The 18,072-nt window shown below is 36.3% G+C and overlaps 1 protein-coding gene across 1 annotated transcript in view; it reads left to right on the forward strand.

Moving 5' to 3' along the window:
- The first annotated feature begins 17,351 nt into the window (after positions 1–17,351).
- LOC125842312 (probable 3-hydroxyisobutyryl-CoA hydrolase 3) overlaps positions 17,352–18,072 on the forward strand; it is a 54,738-nt gene continuing 54,017 nt past the window's right edge. The window contains exons 1-2 of the mRNA XM_049521596.1: positions 17,352–17,382; positions 17,496–17,538. Of these exons, the coding sequence (XP_049377553.1) occupies positions 17,515–17,538 (24 nt within the window). The 5' untranslated portion in view covers positions 17,352–17,382; positions 17,496–17,514. The remainder of the gene's footprint in view (positions 17,383–17,495; positions 17,539–18,072) is intronic.

An 18,072-nucleotide genomic window follows, 5' to 3' on the forward strand; every position in this document is an offset into this window, starting at 1 on the left:
AAAAAGTATCTTTAAGGCCTCATTTGTTTTCATTAAGATTAAGACCTCTGAATATGAATACACGTCTGAATATTAAGATTTGCATTAAGAGCTAGGTGTCTAGATCTGAATACACATCTGAATATTAAGATGCGGTCTCCAAATCTGAATACTGAATGATTATTGTTTGTATTCAATATCTGAATGTGCATATGAAATCAAACATTATATTAATAAAATGTTATAAAAAATTCATTTCAACAAAAAATATTACTTTTTGATTAAAAAAATATCATAATCATCAAGCATAACATAAAAAAAGTCACGAATAAAAAGTATTTTATAGGCACAATATAATATCAAAAACTTCAATAAGTATGATACATACTAGTTGAAAAATAATAAATAAGGTATCACATTATCAACGCCTAACATATATTTTGGCTAATTAGAAAAACTAAAGAATTCTTATCTTTTTTCCAATAACCTTAATCCAATTCTCTAACTTTGAACCTCTAACATCATTCATGTTTTTTTGTAGTGGATACTTTCACAAAATATATTGTATAATGACTCTTCCCATCCAAGCCCATCTAATTTTTTCATATATTCTTCGAATGTAGGTGCACTATTTTTTAATCAATAACTCTAGAGCATTAATCATCTTCTCAACAATTTCCAATATAGACGAATACGTTTTTTTTCTTCCACAAAACTTTTTTTCCAGCTGAAACAGAAGATTGGGATGGATCCAATTCAGACGAATAAGTTTGTAATGACCCGAAAAGTTATTTTTAGAATCTTTTATAAAATTATCGTTTACCCATCTCGATAGTTGCCCCGAGTTACTTTTGATCAGTTTGCGAAGTTGGTTGGAAATTTTGAACTATTTGTTTAACTACAGTTATTTAGTTGACGAATATTTATTAAATAATTAATTTTATTAGTTGGTGGTTAATGGATCAAGTCCATATATAATATAATTTAAGTTAATGACCCATTTATTAAAATAAGCTGATAGGATTTGTCACTTTTAATACCTAATTATTTTATTTAAGAAACGAAAAGGAAAGAAAGAAACAGAGGGTATAAACCTAAACTCATTCGTACGAGGACATGGAGCCGCCGACGAGAACAGTTGTCCAGGTAATAGTTTTAACCGCGATTTCGCTGCAATTGGTTATCTCTTTCCTAATTAATTAGTAGTTATACTATTAGTATTGTTAAGATGTTGTCTGGGAAAGAGAATCAAAGAAGTGAATTTGAAAAAGAAAAGAATTAGAAATTTGAAATACAATATAAGTTTATAGTTAGTGCATGCAATCATTGGACGGTAATTAGGGGTAATCATTGGGGGAGTTAAATGAGGCTTAGAGGTTATCTATTAATGGACGTACATATTAGTTACTACATGCACATTTTATTCTGTCATTGGAAGTTCAAATTTGGTACCACAATATTAAAGTTTCAATATGTTGACAGACCTAATTATATAGTACGTATAGTATATTATACAAATATTATTAAATTGATGACATTTGGAGAAATTGGAACTTACCCTAAACTTGAAATTTAGAAAATATGAGAATTGACATGTTAGCAAGATAAGGAAATTGATTATAAGTGTGAGTGAGTTTTTAAGTCTAGGCTAGACCTATAGTAATATGAGCGTTGTTAGTTTAAAAACATTATTGTGATTATTTACTTGAATAGATTATATTGCTTTGGAAGCTCAGCAAAAAGGGAAGACTCAAGTCCCAGAGTGATTGTTCAATTGTTTGAGGCAAGTGAATTTCTAAACCCTTGTTAAGTGTATGGAATTCGTGTATTTCCTTGTAATATGTGTTTGGGGTAATGAAACTTGGTGATGGGTTGACTTGTCCACATTGATTAATTCTAATGATGAAAAAGGGGTAATAAAAGGCAATGTGATCAATTGTTTGTGCGATGTGTTGAGAATGGTTTGAAAGGCTTGTTGAATCATTGTTGATGTTGTATCATGATTGTGTTGTTGTGAATTGTGCAATGTTATGAAAATGGTCATCTCCTCATTATTTGTGTAAACATATCATTTACATTGTTCTGAGACATGATTGTGACAAGTGTTATGTGCATTGAGAAAGAATAAGAAATTAAAGAGGATGTACCATTTCAAGGGATGTATCGCGCGCTGCGATGGTTACTATTATCGAGGGTCGTATCGCTCGCCGCGATGGATGCATGGACAGATATGTCCCCCATCAGTCCCGGACTGAGAGACAGCGGGTGTGTATCACTAGTTCAGACATTCATCACTACACTTGACATTGCATTCCATTGCATTACACATATTTATCATTAGTGAACTTGATATTGTGTTTTGCTGATCTTGTGAGTGCCTTTCTGTGGAACTTTGATTGATGAATATTGAGCATGTTGCTGAGGATATGTAATTGTTAGAGTGTTGTTGTTGAGTTGTGTGCTATGTGAATTATGAACTGTTAGGTTGACTGGTTTTATACAGGTTGTAGTTGTGGAAGTGGTAATTGATGAATATTGAGTTTGTTGTTGAGAATATGTGATTGTTAGAATGTTGTTGTTGAGATATGTGCTTGTGAATTGTGAACAGTTAGGTTGGGCTGGTTTTATGCAGTTTGTAGTTGTGGAGGTTCGGTTGGGGTGTAAGGAGTACCCGTATTATATCCATTTAGCTTGTGTTTAGAGGTTTACTTGCTGAGTACCACGTGGTTTGGTACTCACCCCTTGCTACTACATTTTTTTTGTAGGTTACTAGCCCGGATCTTTGTAATATTTTCTCTTCTCCTTGTTTGAGGCTTCTTGTGGAGGTTTGTGAGGTAGTTGCTTGTCATTCCAACAAACCTTCTTTCTCTTTAATTATGATCTTGTTCTATTTTAGAAACAATGTCATTTGAGACTTGTATTTTCTTTCAATTTTGTTATAATACTTTAGAGGCTTGTACACGTGACAACCAAGTTTTGGGGGGTATTTTTGTGTTGATTATGAAATTTTCGCATTTTATTGTAATGGTTGAGTTTTAGGCTGACTTGTCTGGGTGGGATAAGACGAGTGCCATCACGTCCATTTTTGGGTCATGACAAAGTTTTTTTTCTTCCCGAAAACTTTTTTTTCCAGCTGAAACAGAAGATTGGGATGAAGAATTATTAAGAGCTCCATTATTTTTGTCACCAAATAGTTCAACAATAATATATTAGTGTTATCTCCCAAATGTTTTGATGATCAAAGAGTCTCAATAAAATTATCTTTCTAAGACAAAATTCTAATAAGAGACCTCAAATATGTATACATAGTTATTATTTTTAATTATGAATAATATTTTTTTTTCACTCAAAAACCTTGATGAACATATCAATACACTAAAAATATTATTGCAACAAGTGTTCTTGACAAACATCAATACACCCTAAGAAAACTATTAATATAAAAAAAATACTTGTAAAGATTATGAAAACTTACCACTTCAAGAGGAAAAAATTGGTGTTTGATTGAGAAAAGAGAGGAAGAAAGTTTGTAGTTGTGAGAGCAAAAGGCACGCAAAGATCGAGACAAACGATACAATATTATTTTATAACTAATTAAATAAGTTTAAATGGTGTTAAGACTCTCCTGCAGATCTGATACATTCAAACCTTTTCAGGTCCATTAAAAGGCTTTTTGAAAAAAGAAACAAATGGACTTAATGGGCTGAATCTGAATCATTCAGATTCAGACCTAAAAATCAAACACACTTAATGGACTGAATATGAATGATTAAGATTCAGACCTCCATTAAGTACAAACAAATGAGGCCTTCTAATATTAAAATTATTTTATAGAGAGAAACCTTTTTTAAATATCTATTATAAAAAAATTAATTAATTCTTTAACAAATAAAAATAAATTTACATGTTTAGATTTTCAATCAATATTATACCTTTTTTTCGAGGCTGAAATCTTTAATTGTTTTTTTTTCTTTCTAATTTTATGAGAATATTGTTGTTACTTCTATCTAATTCTACAAAGTAATACGTAAAAGAATATATAATATATAATATATAAAATAATAATATATAAACTTAAAATAAATTATAAAATGTATTAAATAATAATAAAAAATAAAAAATTTAAATGAAATTTAACCAAACTTATGAAATTTGATAATTAATTAATAAGAAATATATTGGTAAATATGTATATATGAAAATGATATTTTAATCCTGAGAAAATAATTTTTTGTTTCAACATTTTTCTAAACTCTTAAACAAAATATGCTACCTCATCAAATTTAGCATTTTGGACTCAACAAAATTATCAAAACTTTCATCTAAGGTCGTTTCAATGAAAAGTGAGTCCCACATTCAGGTTCAATTTTTGGCCAAATTCCACAATAAGGCTTAAAATGAGACCGGAAGCCTAGGAAACCGCACGAAAGGTCGTTCTAGATCAAACTCGACATTCTGGAGTTAACCCCCCTGACGGAATTTTCATCCAAGTACGTTTACCAAGAATGTTGACCAAAATCAAACCTTGGCTTAAGCTTCCAAGTTAAAACATCTAACGACACAAACTCATACCAAAGTCTTGCGGACTGATGAGTCATGGATTTGTACTCATTTAGGGCTTTGTTTATATAGATTTAGTGTCCTCAAATATTTATTTGTGTCAATAACTGATGTTAAATCCTTGATTTTCAGGTATATGGATTGAGGAACAAAGCAAGGACACTAACAGGCAAAAAGGAATTAAACAAGCTAAAGAAATGAAGAAGAGAGAGCATGAGGATCACCAAGAGCACTCAGCGTGTCGCCGAGTGGCTCATCTGACCGTCTAAAGTTCCAATGTGCCAAGCTCTGAAGGAAGAAACCAAGTCAATGACAAAAAGGAGCAGTCGGTGAATTGTCGAGCAGTTCCGCGAAGCAAAAATAGATCGCCCATAGACCTCGAGGATGTTGAATGCCAAGGCGAAGGAAGAGATTAAAGGGCGGCTCGCCGAGTGGTTCGGCTGGCCCGACTTATTTCGCCGAGTAGGTCTTCGTAGCCTATTTTTGGCGACTATAAATTAGATTTTGAACATTTTAATCGAGTATATTTTAATAACTTGAAGAATCTGAAGATGAAATTAACCTAGAGTTGTTTTTCTCTAAAAATTTTCTGAGTTTTTGAAGAACCTTATAGATTTAATTGGGAGATTTTGGAACTGGGTTTCAGGTTTGCTTCTAATTGAGCATTGTAAAGACTAAATCTCTCTTACCAGTTGATGGCTAATGGATTCGGTAATAGTTTTTATTTTTTATAATGTTTGGCTAAAATCTCAATTCTTGGGGTGTGATCATATGATTATGGGTTGAATTAGTTTATGGGTACTGTTAATTACTAGTTTAAATGCTAAATTGAAGTGAGTTTAATCATTTAGTGAGGTTTAATTTATGAATTGTAGTTGCAAATGCAGTTCTACTTTTGTGTTCTTGGCTTGCGAGAGAGAGAGAGGTTTTACAACTAAGATTATTAATTAATGATTTGTGGGTATTGGGTTGAGCTGAGTTTAGCTCGAGAGAGTGAATCCTAAACCCAATCCTACCCATCTAGCTTGAAAGAGTGGATGTATTAAGGTATAGGTTGTTCTTCATTGTCATGTTTGTTGATGTTCGAAAGAAATCACTTCATTCAGGGTAGTTGTTCGAGAGAAAGCTATCTCCCTTATAGTCTAGCCTACTCACTGATTTTCAGTTGTTTACTAGTAGTTTCAATTACCCATATATCAAAATTTACCTATAATCAATCACATCCCGAGAATCCATCTCCTTATTATTATTTAGAATTGTTTGTGACTGCTGTGTAGTTGATAATTGCAAATCAAAACCCCCATCTGACATTTGTGTCACCCTTTTTATTTGTTTAATGTCGTTCTTTGAGAATTTCTATTCCTATGGCTGATTAGATCACATTTGTACTTCTTAATTGAAATTTAAACATGTACCGCTCCCTGTGGAATTCAACCCCAACTAATTTAGTTGGGTTTTATACTAATTTACGATCGTTGACACCTAGAATTGGATGAGGTGTGCTTGAAACATTAAAAATCAAAATGGCGCCGCTGTCGGGGAGTGGTGTTGTTTGAAAGTCTTTTGGTGAAGTTGAATTGTGTTCTTTTTAGCTATATTTGAATCTACTTATTTTATTTTTGGTTTTGTGTTGCTTGTGTTAAAATAGAGGAGGAAATGAGCGTCAGTGGAAGTAATGGTAGTTAAGTGGGCCACCAGGACGACATTGAGAATCTCAATGATGTCAATGACCCAAACCAAGTGGGAGGTGTTGGTGCCATTCATTTGCCTCCAGCTGAAGCAAATGTCGTTTTCCACATCATAAGTACCATGCTTCAACTCCTATAACTGAAGGGTTTGTTTGGCAGGCTGGCTCATGAGGATCCCCATGAGCATATTAGAAATTTTGTTGATATTTATGGACCGTTCTCATTTAAGAACACATCGCAAGAATCGGTCCGGTTGAGGTTGTTCCCATTTTCTCTTATGGGCAAGGCAAGTAAGTGGTTCGCTAAGTTGTCAAGAGATTCTATCACTTCTTGGATGGAGTTGATCACAATGTTCCAAGTGAGATTCTTTCCTCCATCGAAGATGATGATACTTAGGGATGATATCCAAAGTTTCAAGCGCTTGGAGAGTGATCCAATCCATGACACATGGGTGAGGTTTAAGAAGCTAGTGCTTCAGTGCCCAACTCATGGACTTCCAAATAAGGTGCTGCTGGAATTTTTCTATAAAGGGCTTGATTCGGTAAATAGAGGAGTGGCTCGCCAACTTTCTTCGGGTGGTATAATGCGACAGCCCTACGCAAGAGCCTCCCAACTCCTTGATCGCATGACCAAGATGAACAAGGCATGGTATACTTGCAAAGACCAAGTCTATTCCCTCACTCATAAAATGACAAAAGAACAAATCATAAAGGATCAAGAGAGAGGCCAGAACTTGGCCTAAATGATCACCCAGCTGAATATCCTGGCCAAACATGTCGTGGAACTTGAAGAGTTGTACAATAAGGAAGTGAACTTCCTAGCCAATCAAAGAGGAAGTAATCGTACAAAACATTCAAGGTCGGAAGGCAACCAAAGATGGAATAGAGAGGGGGAGAAAGGTAGGTATATTTCTCCCCATGAGCGTCAAAAGCCCAAGGACTCTGAGAATGGTTGGACAGAGGATATGCTCTCACGCATTCTCAATAAAGTCGAAGAGTTCGACAAAGTGTTGAAAGAGATAAAAGATGAGGTATTGACTCTCAATCAGATGGTGATCTCTCATTCCGTCTCTATTAAGCAGCTAGAGACCCAAATGGGTCAAATTTCTTCACATTTAAACCGAAGACAACAATGAGGGTTGCCTATGATACAATGGAAAACCCCAAAAGTGAAGCTTGAATGGGTACTTGCGTCGTGCCACGACGTTAACTAAGGCGCTTCTTGGGAGGTAGCCCAAGTTTTTAATGCTTTAAGTTTGATTTTGAATAACGGGTGTTTATTTTGCAGGTTGAAAAGTAGAATGTGGTTGAGAATGTGCAGGTTGGCGAGCCAAGAGTCCAGTCGGCGAGCTCGACTTGGACCCACAAAAATTTGAAGTGCAAGTGTGTAAAACTCAGTGGACCAATGGCTAAATTGGTAACTCACCAAATAGATCGGCAAGCTTGATTAGGTTCGTCGTTTGGACCCCCAATTAACTGGAGGTCCTGTAAAACTTGGCGAGGTAAGTTACCACTCGGCGCATCGCCGAGTGGTTTGGTGTGGTTGACTAATACTACCGAAAGGGCCACAAATTAAGAGGTTTTAAAAGGCCAAACGGTTCAAATTTTCAAAATCTTTCATATTCTCCCGTTTCAAATCCCGTACACTCTCACCCGCACCTTAGATCTTATAATACTTTCCATTTTTTAGTAGTTTTTTATTCATGATCTCGTGCTCAGATTTGGATTACATTGCCACCTAGCGTATCAAATTCCAAATTCAACAATCAAGTTGGTTTTTCGAACCCTGAACTCTTGATTAGTAGTTGAACTAAAATTCTCTTGGTAAATGTGTGTTGTTGTGTGTTGGGCATGTGTTTAAATCATGCTTAATGTTTTGGATTGCCGACTTTGTGTTTCGAAATTGAGCCAATTTGCTTAAAAATTGATTCCCTAAGTTTTATGCATTAAAATTGATAGTAAATTATTGGGTTGCGGTTATTTTATTCTGGGTCTAGTTGGGTGAAGTTTGAGTAACCCCAAATTGAGCCAAATGACGTAATTTGCCTAATGAGACAACGATTGACATCATTCTTAAGGGCAAAAGTCGTCAAATGGCCATTTTTGGCCAAATCGGGGGAAGTTTGAGTACCCCGGAGGCATGGGTCAATTGGGTCTTGTATGAATTGCATAGTGTGTGAGTTTGATTTCGAGGATTGCAGGCTTGATTTTGGAAATTGGCGTTGAAATTTGGCATGTTGGACAGTTTGGCGAGCTAGTTCGAGCTCGCCGCACCATTCAGTGGTTCGCCAACGTCCCCCTTGATCGCCATTAATTTCATTTTTTGGCTTAGTTAGAGTCTGTCAATTTTGGCGGGAAGTCTGAGCTCACCGAGTTTACTCGGCGACTCACCGAAAGTGTCCTTTGATCGCCCTTTTGGCGCCCCTAACCCCTAAAACACCCTGTTAATTTCGGCGGGCTATTCTGAGCATGCTAAGTGATGTCAGCGATTCACTGAAGGGCCCTGGACATCGCCGACGTGCCAATTTTTTGGGAATTTTTCAGACTAGTCCTTTCGGCGAACCCGATTTGGCTCGCCTAAGTGACTCAGCGACTGGTTCGGTGAGTCTTTCTACAACTTGAATTCTGCAAATTTTCTTGAATGTTTTCTAACTCTTTCTGATGTGTTCTGCAGATATAGCTAGGACTAAATGGGATGAAGTGGCATGTTGCCCCGTAAACGAGCCGGGGCGTTATGATAAATGAGGGAGCAACTGTTTCTAACAACAAAGTCAAGAAAGCACCTCCAAATGGAGGCAAGGGCAAGGGTAAAGAGCACGTTGTTGAGATAACGAAGCATAACTCTGACAATGATGGGGAATCTGTTGATTCTCAGGTCTCACTCTTCGAGCCTGATGATGACCAACCACTACAGACCCAGCGAGCAGAGATTCGTGCAAGGGTTTGTCAAGGTCCGTCAAGGATTCCGAAGTCTACCCCTCATACTGCTGATACAATGCCAACTCCAGCATAAATGGTGGTTCAGCACCACCAGTTCAGGGTCCTCCTCCCCGGTTACTCAATATGCTAAAGGACGAGGGACTGACGACTATTCTTGTAAAGAAGAGATTGTCCACGAATGGTGTGGTGGATAGGTACCTTTAGGTGTGGGACACACTCCGGTTCCACAGGTTTGATATATTTATCAATCCCCGTGGCCCATACAGTCCCACCTAGGTCAGAGAGTTCTACATCGCATATGGTGAATTAGTACCCCTAGGGGAAGAAGAAGGTTAGTGTCTTCAGGCCGGCCAGTAGAGTCCGTGATGGTTCGGGGAAAGACAGTGCGATGCAACAGAGATCATATTAATGTTGTACTTGACAGGGCCACAGGTTTTGAGCATGACTACAACGCAGACTCTGGAAGACCTCAAGGGATGGCTAGCTCCCCTTATTTCTGACACCACCCCGAAATGGATTAAGGTCGGTGCCCCTATTGAGAAGAAGGACTTGAGCATAGCAACTCGGTATTGGTTCAGGTTCATCGGTAGCTCAATCATGTCGTCACAGAATGAGTCCATTCTCCGCCACCCAAAGGCAGTTTGTCTTGGATCTATCATCGCCAAGAAGCGATTGAATCTGGGGTTAATTATAGAGAAGGAGATGGCCATGAGAGCAAAACAGCGCCATACATCCCTTTATTTCCCAGTGCTTATTACAGAGTTATGTCGGCGGGGTGGAGTTCCTCGTGACGAGAAGAGGGACATTGAGGTCACACCCACATCCTCCATCTATATCTGGCACATATAGGTCGAGTACACACGGGATGAGGTGGATAGGAGGAGAGCAGCTCCAGTGGATGCATCCCCAGAAGTTGATGTTAGGTCTATACCTACAGAGGCATTTTTGCCTACTCCGGCCTCCAAGCCTTCAGGTACATCTACTTCCACTCCTTCCCAGGCCCAAGGTTCTTCCACTTCTTCCTATCCTCCTAGGATCACTCAGGCCATGCTCCTCAAGATGAGGCACCTAGCCCATTCTACCGATGTGCGAGCTTCCTAATTAGAGGCTGAGGTGCCCTAGATGATTAAGCGAGTTGTTTTAGCTGCTTTGACATCCCTCCGACATCCATTGATGCTCTCACGGTGAGAGTAGAGACTTGTGAGAGAGGACATAGGGTTACTACTGAGGTTACGACTTTGAAAGATGAGGTCTTCGAGTTGAGGAAGGATGTGGACCATCTGAAGTCCACAGACTTCACTTCATTGTTTGAGTCAGTAGAGGTCCCTAAGGTTCCAAGTGCAGATGTCCTGGCCAATTTTGTTATGCCTCCGGCTACCACCGGAGATGATATTATGGAGGATGTTGTTGCTGCTGAGTCTAACATCGAGACCAATGAGGAGCTGTTTGGGGAGCGAGATGTGGTTGTGTATGATGATATGGCCGACTTGGAAGGTGCTATGTTCGAGACTACCCGACAGACCTCCTTGAGAGACACCAATATGGCTTGGTCGAGTGCAGTTACATCTGATGTTACACCGGGAATTGATGCCCCGACAGACGAAGCGACTGAGTAGACATGATCATTCTCTTTACCTCTCTCTCTGTTGTTTTATTGATTTTTTTGTTCTTAGTTGCATTTGAGGACAACTTCTTTTCTTTTGTAGGTGGGGTGAGGTATCTCCATACCTATCTCTTGTGATTATATTTTTGTTCGTATATATTGGGTTTTGTGTTTTAATTGGTTTTGATCTTATCTTGTGGATATTTGAGCTTGTGGCTCATTGTTTTTAATGGAACTGGCTTTGACCCAAATTTTAAAATTTCTTTGCCACCTCTTTTGTGTATGATTGTGGTTGTTCTTATGCAAATTTGAGTATCGGTGATGATCAATATCGATGACTTAAATAGTGCTCTTAATTGAACGAAATGAATGTGTGGCTACGATGAGGCCAAATGAAGTTGCATAGACAATGTGTGGACTTTTTGCATCTCGTTGTGACTTGTCGGTCATCGAATAAGTCTCTTGTGATGAACATTGCATACTAGCTAGAAAGTGTGGAGTCTTGTTTGATATTGGTGCCAATGCCTTGTGTGATGAGCTTACTTTGAACAATTGTGTGATGACATCTAGAATTTACCCCATTGGTCCGGTTGACTAAGTGATGCAAGCACTTGAAATGATATTAGGAAACAATTTTGAATAGTGGAACAATTTGATAATATACCTCTTTTGTGGCCAACATTGTGAGATGTGTGAACCTTGCTTGAACCTCCTTGAGCCTTATCCCTTTCCTTGAAAGAAACTTGAACAATTGTGACCCTTCTTTATCCATTCACCCATAATTCTCATAAAGTGTGGTTTGTTTGAATAGCCAACTTAGGCAAAATGCCTAAGTTGGGGGGTGTGGTGAAAAGAGAAGGAAAATCAAGAAGTGTGAGAAATCCCCGTTTGAGAATGGTTTTGAAAAATATGGAACCCCTCCATGTAAAAGAAAAGAGAAAAGAAGCAAAGAAAAAGAATGAAAAAAAGTTGTGAAATAAGTGATGAAAATTGCAAAAGAAATGGGGTGTCCAGTAATTCATAAGAAGTTAAATAATGGAGTGGATTATGAGCATATTTGAAATGTTAAAGAAAGGGAGGAAAGTGATGTTCAGGCCACACTTCATGATGGTAGCAACCACTAAGCCTAAATGACCATACCTTTACACTCAACCTCGTTACAAGCCTTGAAAAAACCTTGTGATCTTGAGTGAGCTGAAACGAGTGTTGATTGGAAAATAAGGGCAAACCTATGGGTGAAGTCATGCATGCGTTCATCTTTGTGATTGTGAGAGTCGTATGTGATTCTGGAACTACAAATTGTTGAGGAAATGTGTGTGAATATGGAATCATCTTTGTTGTGACGGGATTTAAGTACCTTTGTTGAGCTTGCACTTGCATTTGAAGCAAGCATTGTGAACTTGAGCATCTTTGATAATGGTGAGTCACAATTTGAATCTTTGAGTGCACAATTGATCATTGCATGAGTAAGTTGAATCTTTTTGTGTGCATTCATGTTGAGTCTTATGCAGCACTATTTGAGACATCCCTTTTGATCTGCTGAACTTGAGTTTTACTTGAGGACAAGCAAAAGAAGTTTAAGTTGGGGTATTGAGGAGTCCTGGATTTGGACTCATTTAGGGCTTTGTTTATATAGATTTAGTGTCCTCAAATGTTTAATTTGTGCCAATAACTGATGTTAAATCCTTGATTTTCATGTATATGGATTTAGGAACAAAGCAAGGACACTAACAGGCAAAAAGGAACTAAACAAGCTGAAGAAATGAAGAAGGGCGAGCCTGAGATCGCCAACAGCACTCAGCGTGTTGCCGAGTGGCTCATCTGATTGCCTAAAGTTCCAGTGTGACAAGCCCTGAAGGAAGAAACCAAGTCGGCGACAAAAATGAGCAGTCAACGAATCGTCGAGCAGTTCCGCGAAGCAAAGGTAGATCGCCCAAAGTTACAGACCTCGAGGATGCTGAATGCCAAAGCGAAAAGGCGAAGGAAGAGGTCAAAGGGCGGCTCGCCAAGTGGTTCAATGAGCCCCACTTACTTCGCCGAGTAGCTCTTCTTAGCTTATTTTTGGTGACTATAAATTAGATTTTGAACATTTTAATTGAGTATCTTTTAATATCTTGAAGAATCTGAAGACAAAATTAGCTTAGAACAGTTTTTCTCTTTATGTTTTTCTGAGTTTTTGAAGAACCTTAGAGATTCAATTTGGAGATTTTGGAAGTGGGTTTCAGATTTTCTTCTAATTGAGCATTGTAAAGACTAAATCTCTCTTACCCAGTTGATGGCTAATCGATTCGGTAATAGTTTTTACTTTTTTATGATGTTTGGCTAAAACTCAATTCTTAGGGTGTGATGATGTGATTATGGATTGAATTAGTTTATGGGTATTGTTAATTACTAGTTTAAATGTTGAATTGAAGTGAGCTTAATCATTAATTGAGGTTTAATGTATGAATTGTAGTTGCAAATGCAGTTCTACTTTTGTGTTCTTGGCTTGCGAGAGAGAGAGGTTTTAGAACTAGGATTATTGATTCATGATTTGTGGGTATTTGGTTGAGCTGGGTTTAGATCGAGAGAGTGAATCCTAAACCTAATCCTACCCATCTAGCTTGAAAGAGTGGATGTATTAAGGTGTAGGTTGTTCTTCATTGTCATGTTTGTTGATGTTCGAAAGAAATCACTTCATTCAGGGTAGTTGTTCGAGAGAAAGCTATCTCCCTTATAGTCTAGCCTACTCACTGATTTTCAGTTGTTTACTAGTAGTTTCAATTACCCATATATCGAAATTTGTCTATAATCGATCACATCCCGAGAATCTATCTCCTTATTGTTATTTAGAACTGTTTGTGACTGTTGTGTAGTTGATAATTGCAAATCAAAACCCCCATCTTACGTTCGCATCACCCCTTTTATTTGTTTAATCTCGTTCTTTGACAATTTCTATTCCTATGACTGATTAGACCACATTTGTACTTCTTAATTGAATTTGAAACACGTACCGCTCCCTATGAGATTCGACCCCAACTCATTTAGTTAGGTTTTATACTGATTTACGATCGTTGACATCTAGAATTGGATGAGGTGTGCTTGAAACGTTAAAACTCAGGGCCTTAACCAACCATGTCCCTAGCCTGAAATGGCCCTTCCGGAGCTGTTGAAACCGTCAGAATTGCATTTTGGGGCCATCTTCGTGAATGTTTTACTGAACTCAACCTTTCAAGTTTCAAAGATTCCAAAACATGGAAACTTGTACAAAATCCAAACGAATGACCCGGTGACCGATCTATCAGTCCCAGGAAGTCATAAATGATTTGGGGTAGCTACAGAAAAACTCTGAAAAGATCGAAAAATAAAGAAAATGACTTGGAGGGTCATTACACATATACATGAAATCAATAAGATGAATGTTCTCGTCTTGGGCATTTTTCTTTAATAAATAGGTTAAAAATTATAAAATTTGATGAAAACGTATATAAGATATATATATATATATATATATATATATTATATGTATAATAATCAGGGGCGTAGCTACACTAGGTTGAGGGTGTCCAATTGACACTCTTCATCGACAAATTACACCGTATATATAAATAAAATAATGCTTTAACTGCTTAAATGAGACGTTTTGGACATCCTTGAAACAATAAACTTTTTTAGCCTAGTGATTTCTGTAACACCCCTAAATATTAACCAAGAGTCGCATGTCGATTTACCATTGCTTAATTGCTACAATATGTTTTACTCTCATTTTAGGAACTTGAAATGTTGTGATAATTGTTAACTTGCTTAACATAAATTGTGATCGTAATTTAAGGGATTGTGATGGGGTGTTTAGGTAATATTCTAATTAGAATTATGTATAATTTTAAAAGGAGATAAGGGATATATATATATATAGGTGTATATATATGCATTTTGGGCAGCACACAAATTTTTGGGCACCACCTTTGAAGGACAGCTGCCTAAGGCATCACTTGTTTGACTATATATTTTCACCCCTCCTTTAGTAATTTCGTTTTCCTCAAGCCTTAGAACCTTAGAAACATATCTAAATAGATTGTTCTTCAAAATCACGAGAGAAAACTTGGTTCTTTTGGCTGGAATTCGAGACACACACATCTTTTTGGTAAGTGACGAAATTTGTTCATGAGCTGGGTAGTGTTTGGTAATTTATGCATATCTTGTCCTGTAGAACTCCGTTTACAATGAATAAATATGATTTGGAAAGCTAATTCGTAGACCTACAACTTTTATGCTTATGTAAAACTCTGATTTAGCTGTTATGGAATCGAAATATGGGATGCAACATAGGACAAGTTCTGTCCAGATTTTGAAATTTGAAATCCTGTATGGACAGCTGTTAGTGTTTTGAATATATCTTTTTATAAAAAATATATTTTTCGGTGATTCTTATTTGTTTGCAACCTTAAGAGGTGTAGCTACATCTTTCATGAAGGTTATAAAGTCTATTTATGCCGTTTTTCTTTTCAAATCTAAGTTGCGACATAAGGTACTAGGCTGGCCAGAATCATTGTTTTGGGAGCATAGTCGTGTTTGTACAGGCTAAGCTTACTTGTGATGATAATTCTTTTCTACATCAATATTATTGAGCTGCTGGAAATTAAATAATTTATTTAATTGTATTTTTTTAAGGTTGTATATACGCGTGAACAAGTTGAGGACCTTGATACGTTGTGATCTACGGTTTGAACTCTTGAAGTTGTATTAGACTGTTTCTTTGCTAAAGCACTAAGGTTTGTGTATAAACTTGTATTTGCACTCTTTTAACTGCTAGTATATCTGAAATTTGATCTTGGTACCTTGGTTACTCTTGTCTCTTGAATTGTTGTATTGGTATCCTTTGAGAAGTTAAAGACACTTGTGTAACTCGCCCACTTGTATGGATTGTTTGATCACCTAGCACTCTTGTTGGGACCTTGTCCTTCTTGTGGCTGTGACTTTGTTACTATTGACATGCCTCTTGATCCGGATCATTTGCCATCTTGACTCTGGATTTTTAGTTCGTCTTAAGTATGGAAGTTGTCCATTTTAAGTACGAATTAGAAAGCCATTTTTAATATGGTTCTTGGTTCTCTTGATTATTGGGCTTTGACCCTTCTTGATACAGGGCGTCGGCCCTTCTTGATACTTGTTTGTGCTTGGTGTGAAGACATGATGTACATATTGGGCGAGCCTTGTTATTGAATCTCTTGGAAAATGGTGCTATGAGCGTTCTTGACAATTGGACCTCTAAATATCGAACTTGATACTTTTGATATATTGTTTACTTGATTTATTTATTATGTTCGATTATGCTGCCCATGACTTGAGAAGGGTAGTTTTGTGAATTTGATGGCTCCGAACCTATAGTTTTACACCACTAAGCTATATGCTTAGCGATAGTTGTTTCTATCGTAGGGAATGAGCGAGTGGATGCATGAAGCTGGCCATTGGAGAGGGAAATTTTGAGAGCATTAAGGAAGATCACATTTGCATATAGGCATCTATATTTTGTATAAACCTTGGGATTTGTACATGATCTATGTGTTGTATATTTACATGAAATTTTGAGGACTAATTTGATCATGTCACCATGGGTTGTAATATAAGTATGGCTCTATGTGTTGTTCTTTTGGGATGTGTAAGCCCAAGTCTTGTAATATATTAAATTTACCACTAATTTTGAATGAATGTGTGAAGCATGAACCACCTAGTTTGGGTACTTGGAAGTTGGTAATATTTTTTTTATGTCATTTTTTGTTCTAGTGTGAGTGTGATATATGCATAAAAATCTCGTGAGTTATTGACTTATATTATTTCGGAAGAGCCGCTACAATTTCCGTGGTTAACCTGAGGCCTTTGCTACATGCTGCGCGTGGGTTCAATTCCCTTTGGCTGCACTTTTTTTTTACATTTTCAAAGAGCTCCTAATTAGTTTCTTAATTGTAGTTAATAAATATATTATTTTCTAAAATAATTCAAAAATTAACTTAAAAATTTAAGGGGATAAAATGCTCAGTAACCAATTGAATTTTTAATCACATTTATTCTTTTTCTTTTCATTAAAAATTTAAATAAAATATAAAAGTAATTATATAATTTAAAGTTAATAAGCAAATCCTATTTATTTTTTATTTTTCTATAAAGCTATTAAAAGTGAAAAAGCTCCATACAAAGTTTCTTTTGATATAACTCGTTTTATTCTACTCTTTATTTTTCATGTATCGTTAGTTATTAGAGGTTCGTGAAATCTTGAAGCATAAAAATGATTTCATTCTAAACTGAATTTTCTCTCTTTTTTTTCTTTTTTCCATCCACTTCCTATTAAATAAACATGAACTTTAATTAAAGCTAAATATTAGTATGTAGTTTGATTTTAATGGGTTTTTATCCTTGAAGAGCCCTAGTGGTAAGTAAATTAAATGGTTGAAAATGAAGTATATTTCAACAACTTCGACCTACTTCTCTGATGGCAATAAATGCATTAAGAGGGTGGGTTGTGGAATAAAAAATGAAGATATACCCCCCCCCCCNCCCCCCCCCCCCCCCCATGCACTATATATGCAGTGCATCCATCTTTTCTAATCTTTCCTGCTCGTCACCTTTCCTATTTCAGGTTCCTATACTCCTTAACTTTTCCTTCTATTTCTCTAAAACTTGCCAAAATTAGTAAAATATTAAGCCTTCACCATTATATAATATATATTTGTTTATTTTCCTTTTTAACAGATCCAGAAGAAACAAAAACATGGCTTCTAGGCTTAATAATGAGGTATATATCAACTTTCAACTTTATACATTATAGTATATTATTAATTTATTCTCGAAAGGAATTGCGTTACAACATACTTATGTAACTTGCTTTATAATACTCCTTCATTAAGATTAAATTAGTAAGTTTTGTGTGTGTGAAAAAGCTAAATTATTATCTTCAATTTGCTTCCTTTATATACAAAGTACAAACAACCTTCTCTTGAAAATAAACATTTTTTTTAAAAGAAATTTTCTAACAAAATAGATCTTAGCATATTGTAGAGTTGCTCGAAATTAATAAATATTTAGATGATCGCAAGTGTTTTTATTTATCTTGTCAGATCCAATAATTTTCATAAAGGAAAAAGAAATAGATTTTGTGATATATTAATTATTAGTTAGCTAGATCTACAATCTTAAATTATTATTAAGTACTTCAAAATATAATACCAACATCCTCCGATCTTTCTTACTCTAACCTGAGCTATCTGACATATATATTGCCATTATAAATTAAATCATATATATTATGTTAGAGGATATTTGTCATCCA

This window comes from Solanum stenotomum, chromosome 10, assembly GCF_019186545.1.
Source record: "Solanum stenotomum isolate F172 chromosome 10, ASM1918654v1, whole genome shotgun sequence".
Taxonomy (NCBI): domain Eukaryota; kingdom Viridiplantae; phylum Streptophyta; class Magnoliopsida; order Solanales; family Solanaceae; genus Solanum; species Solanum stenotomum.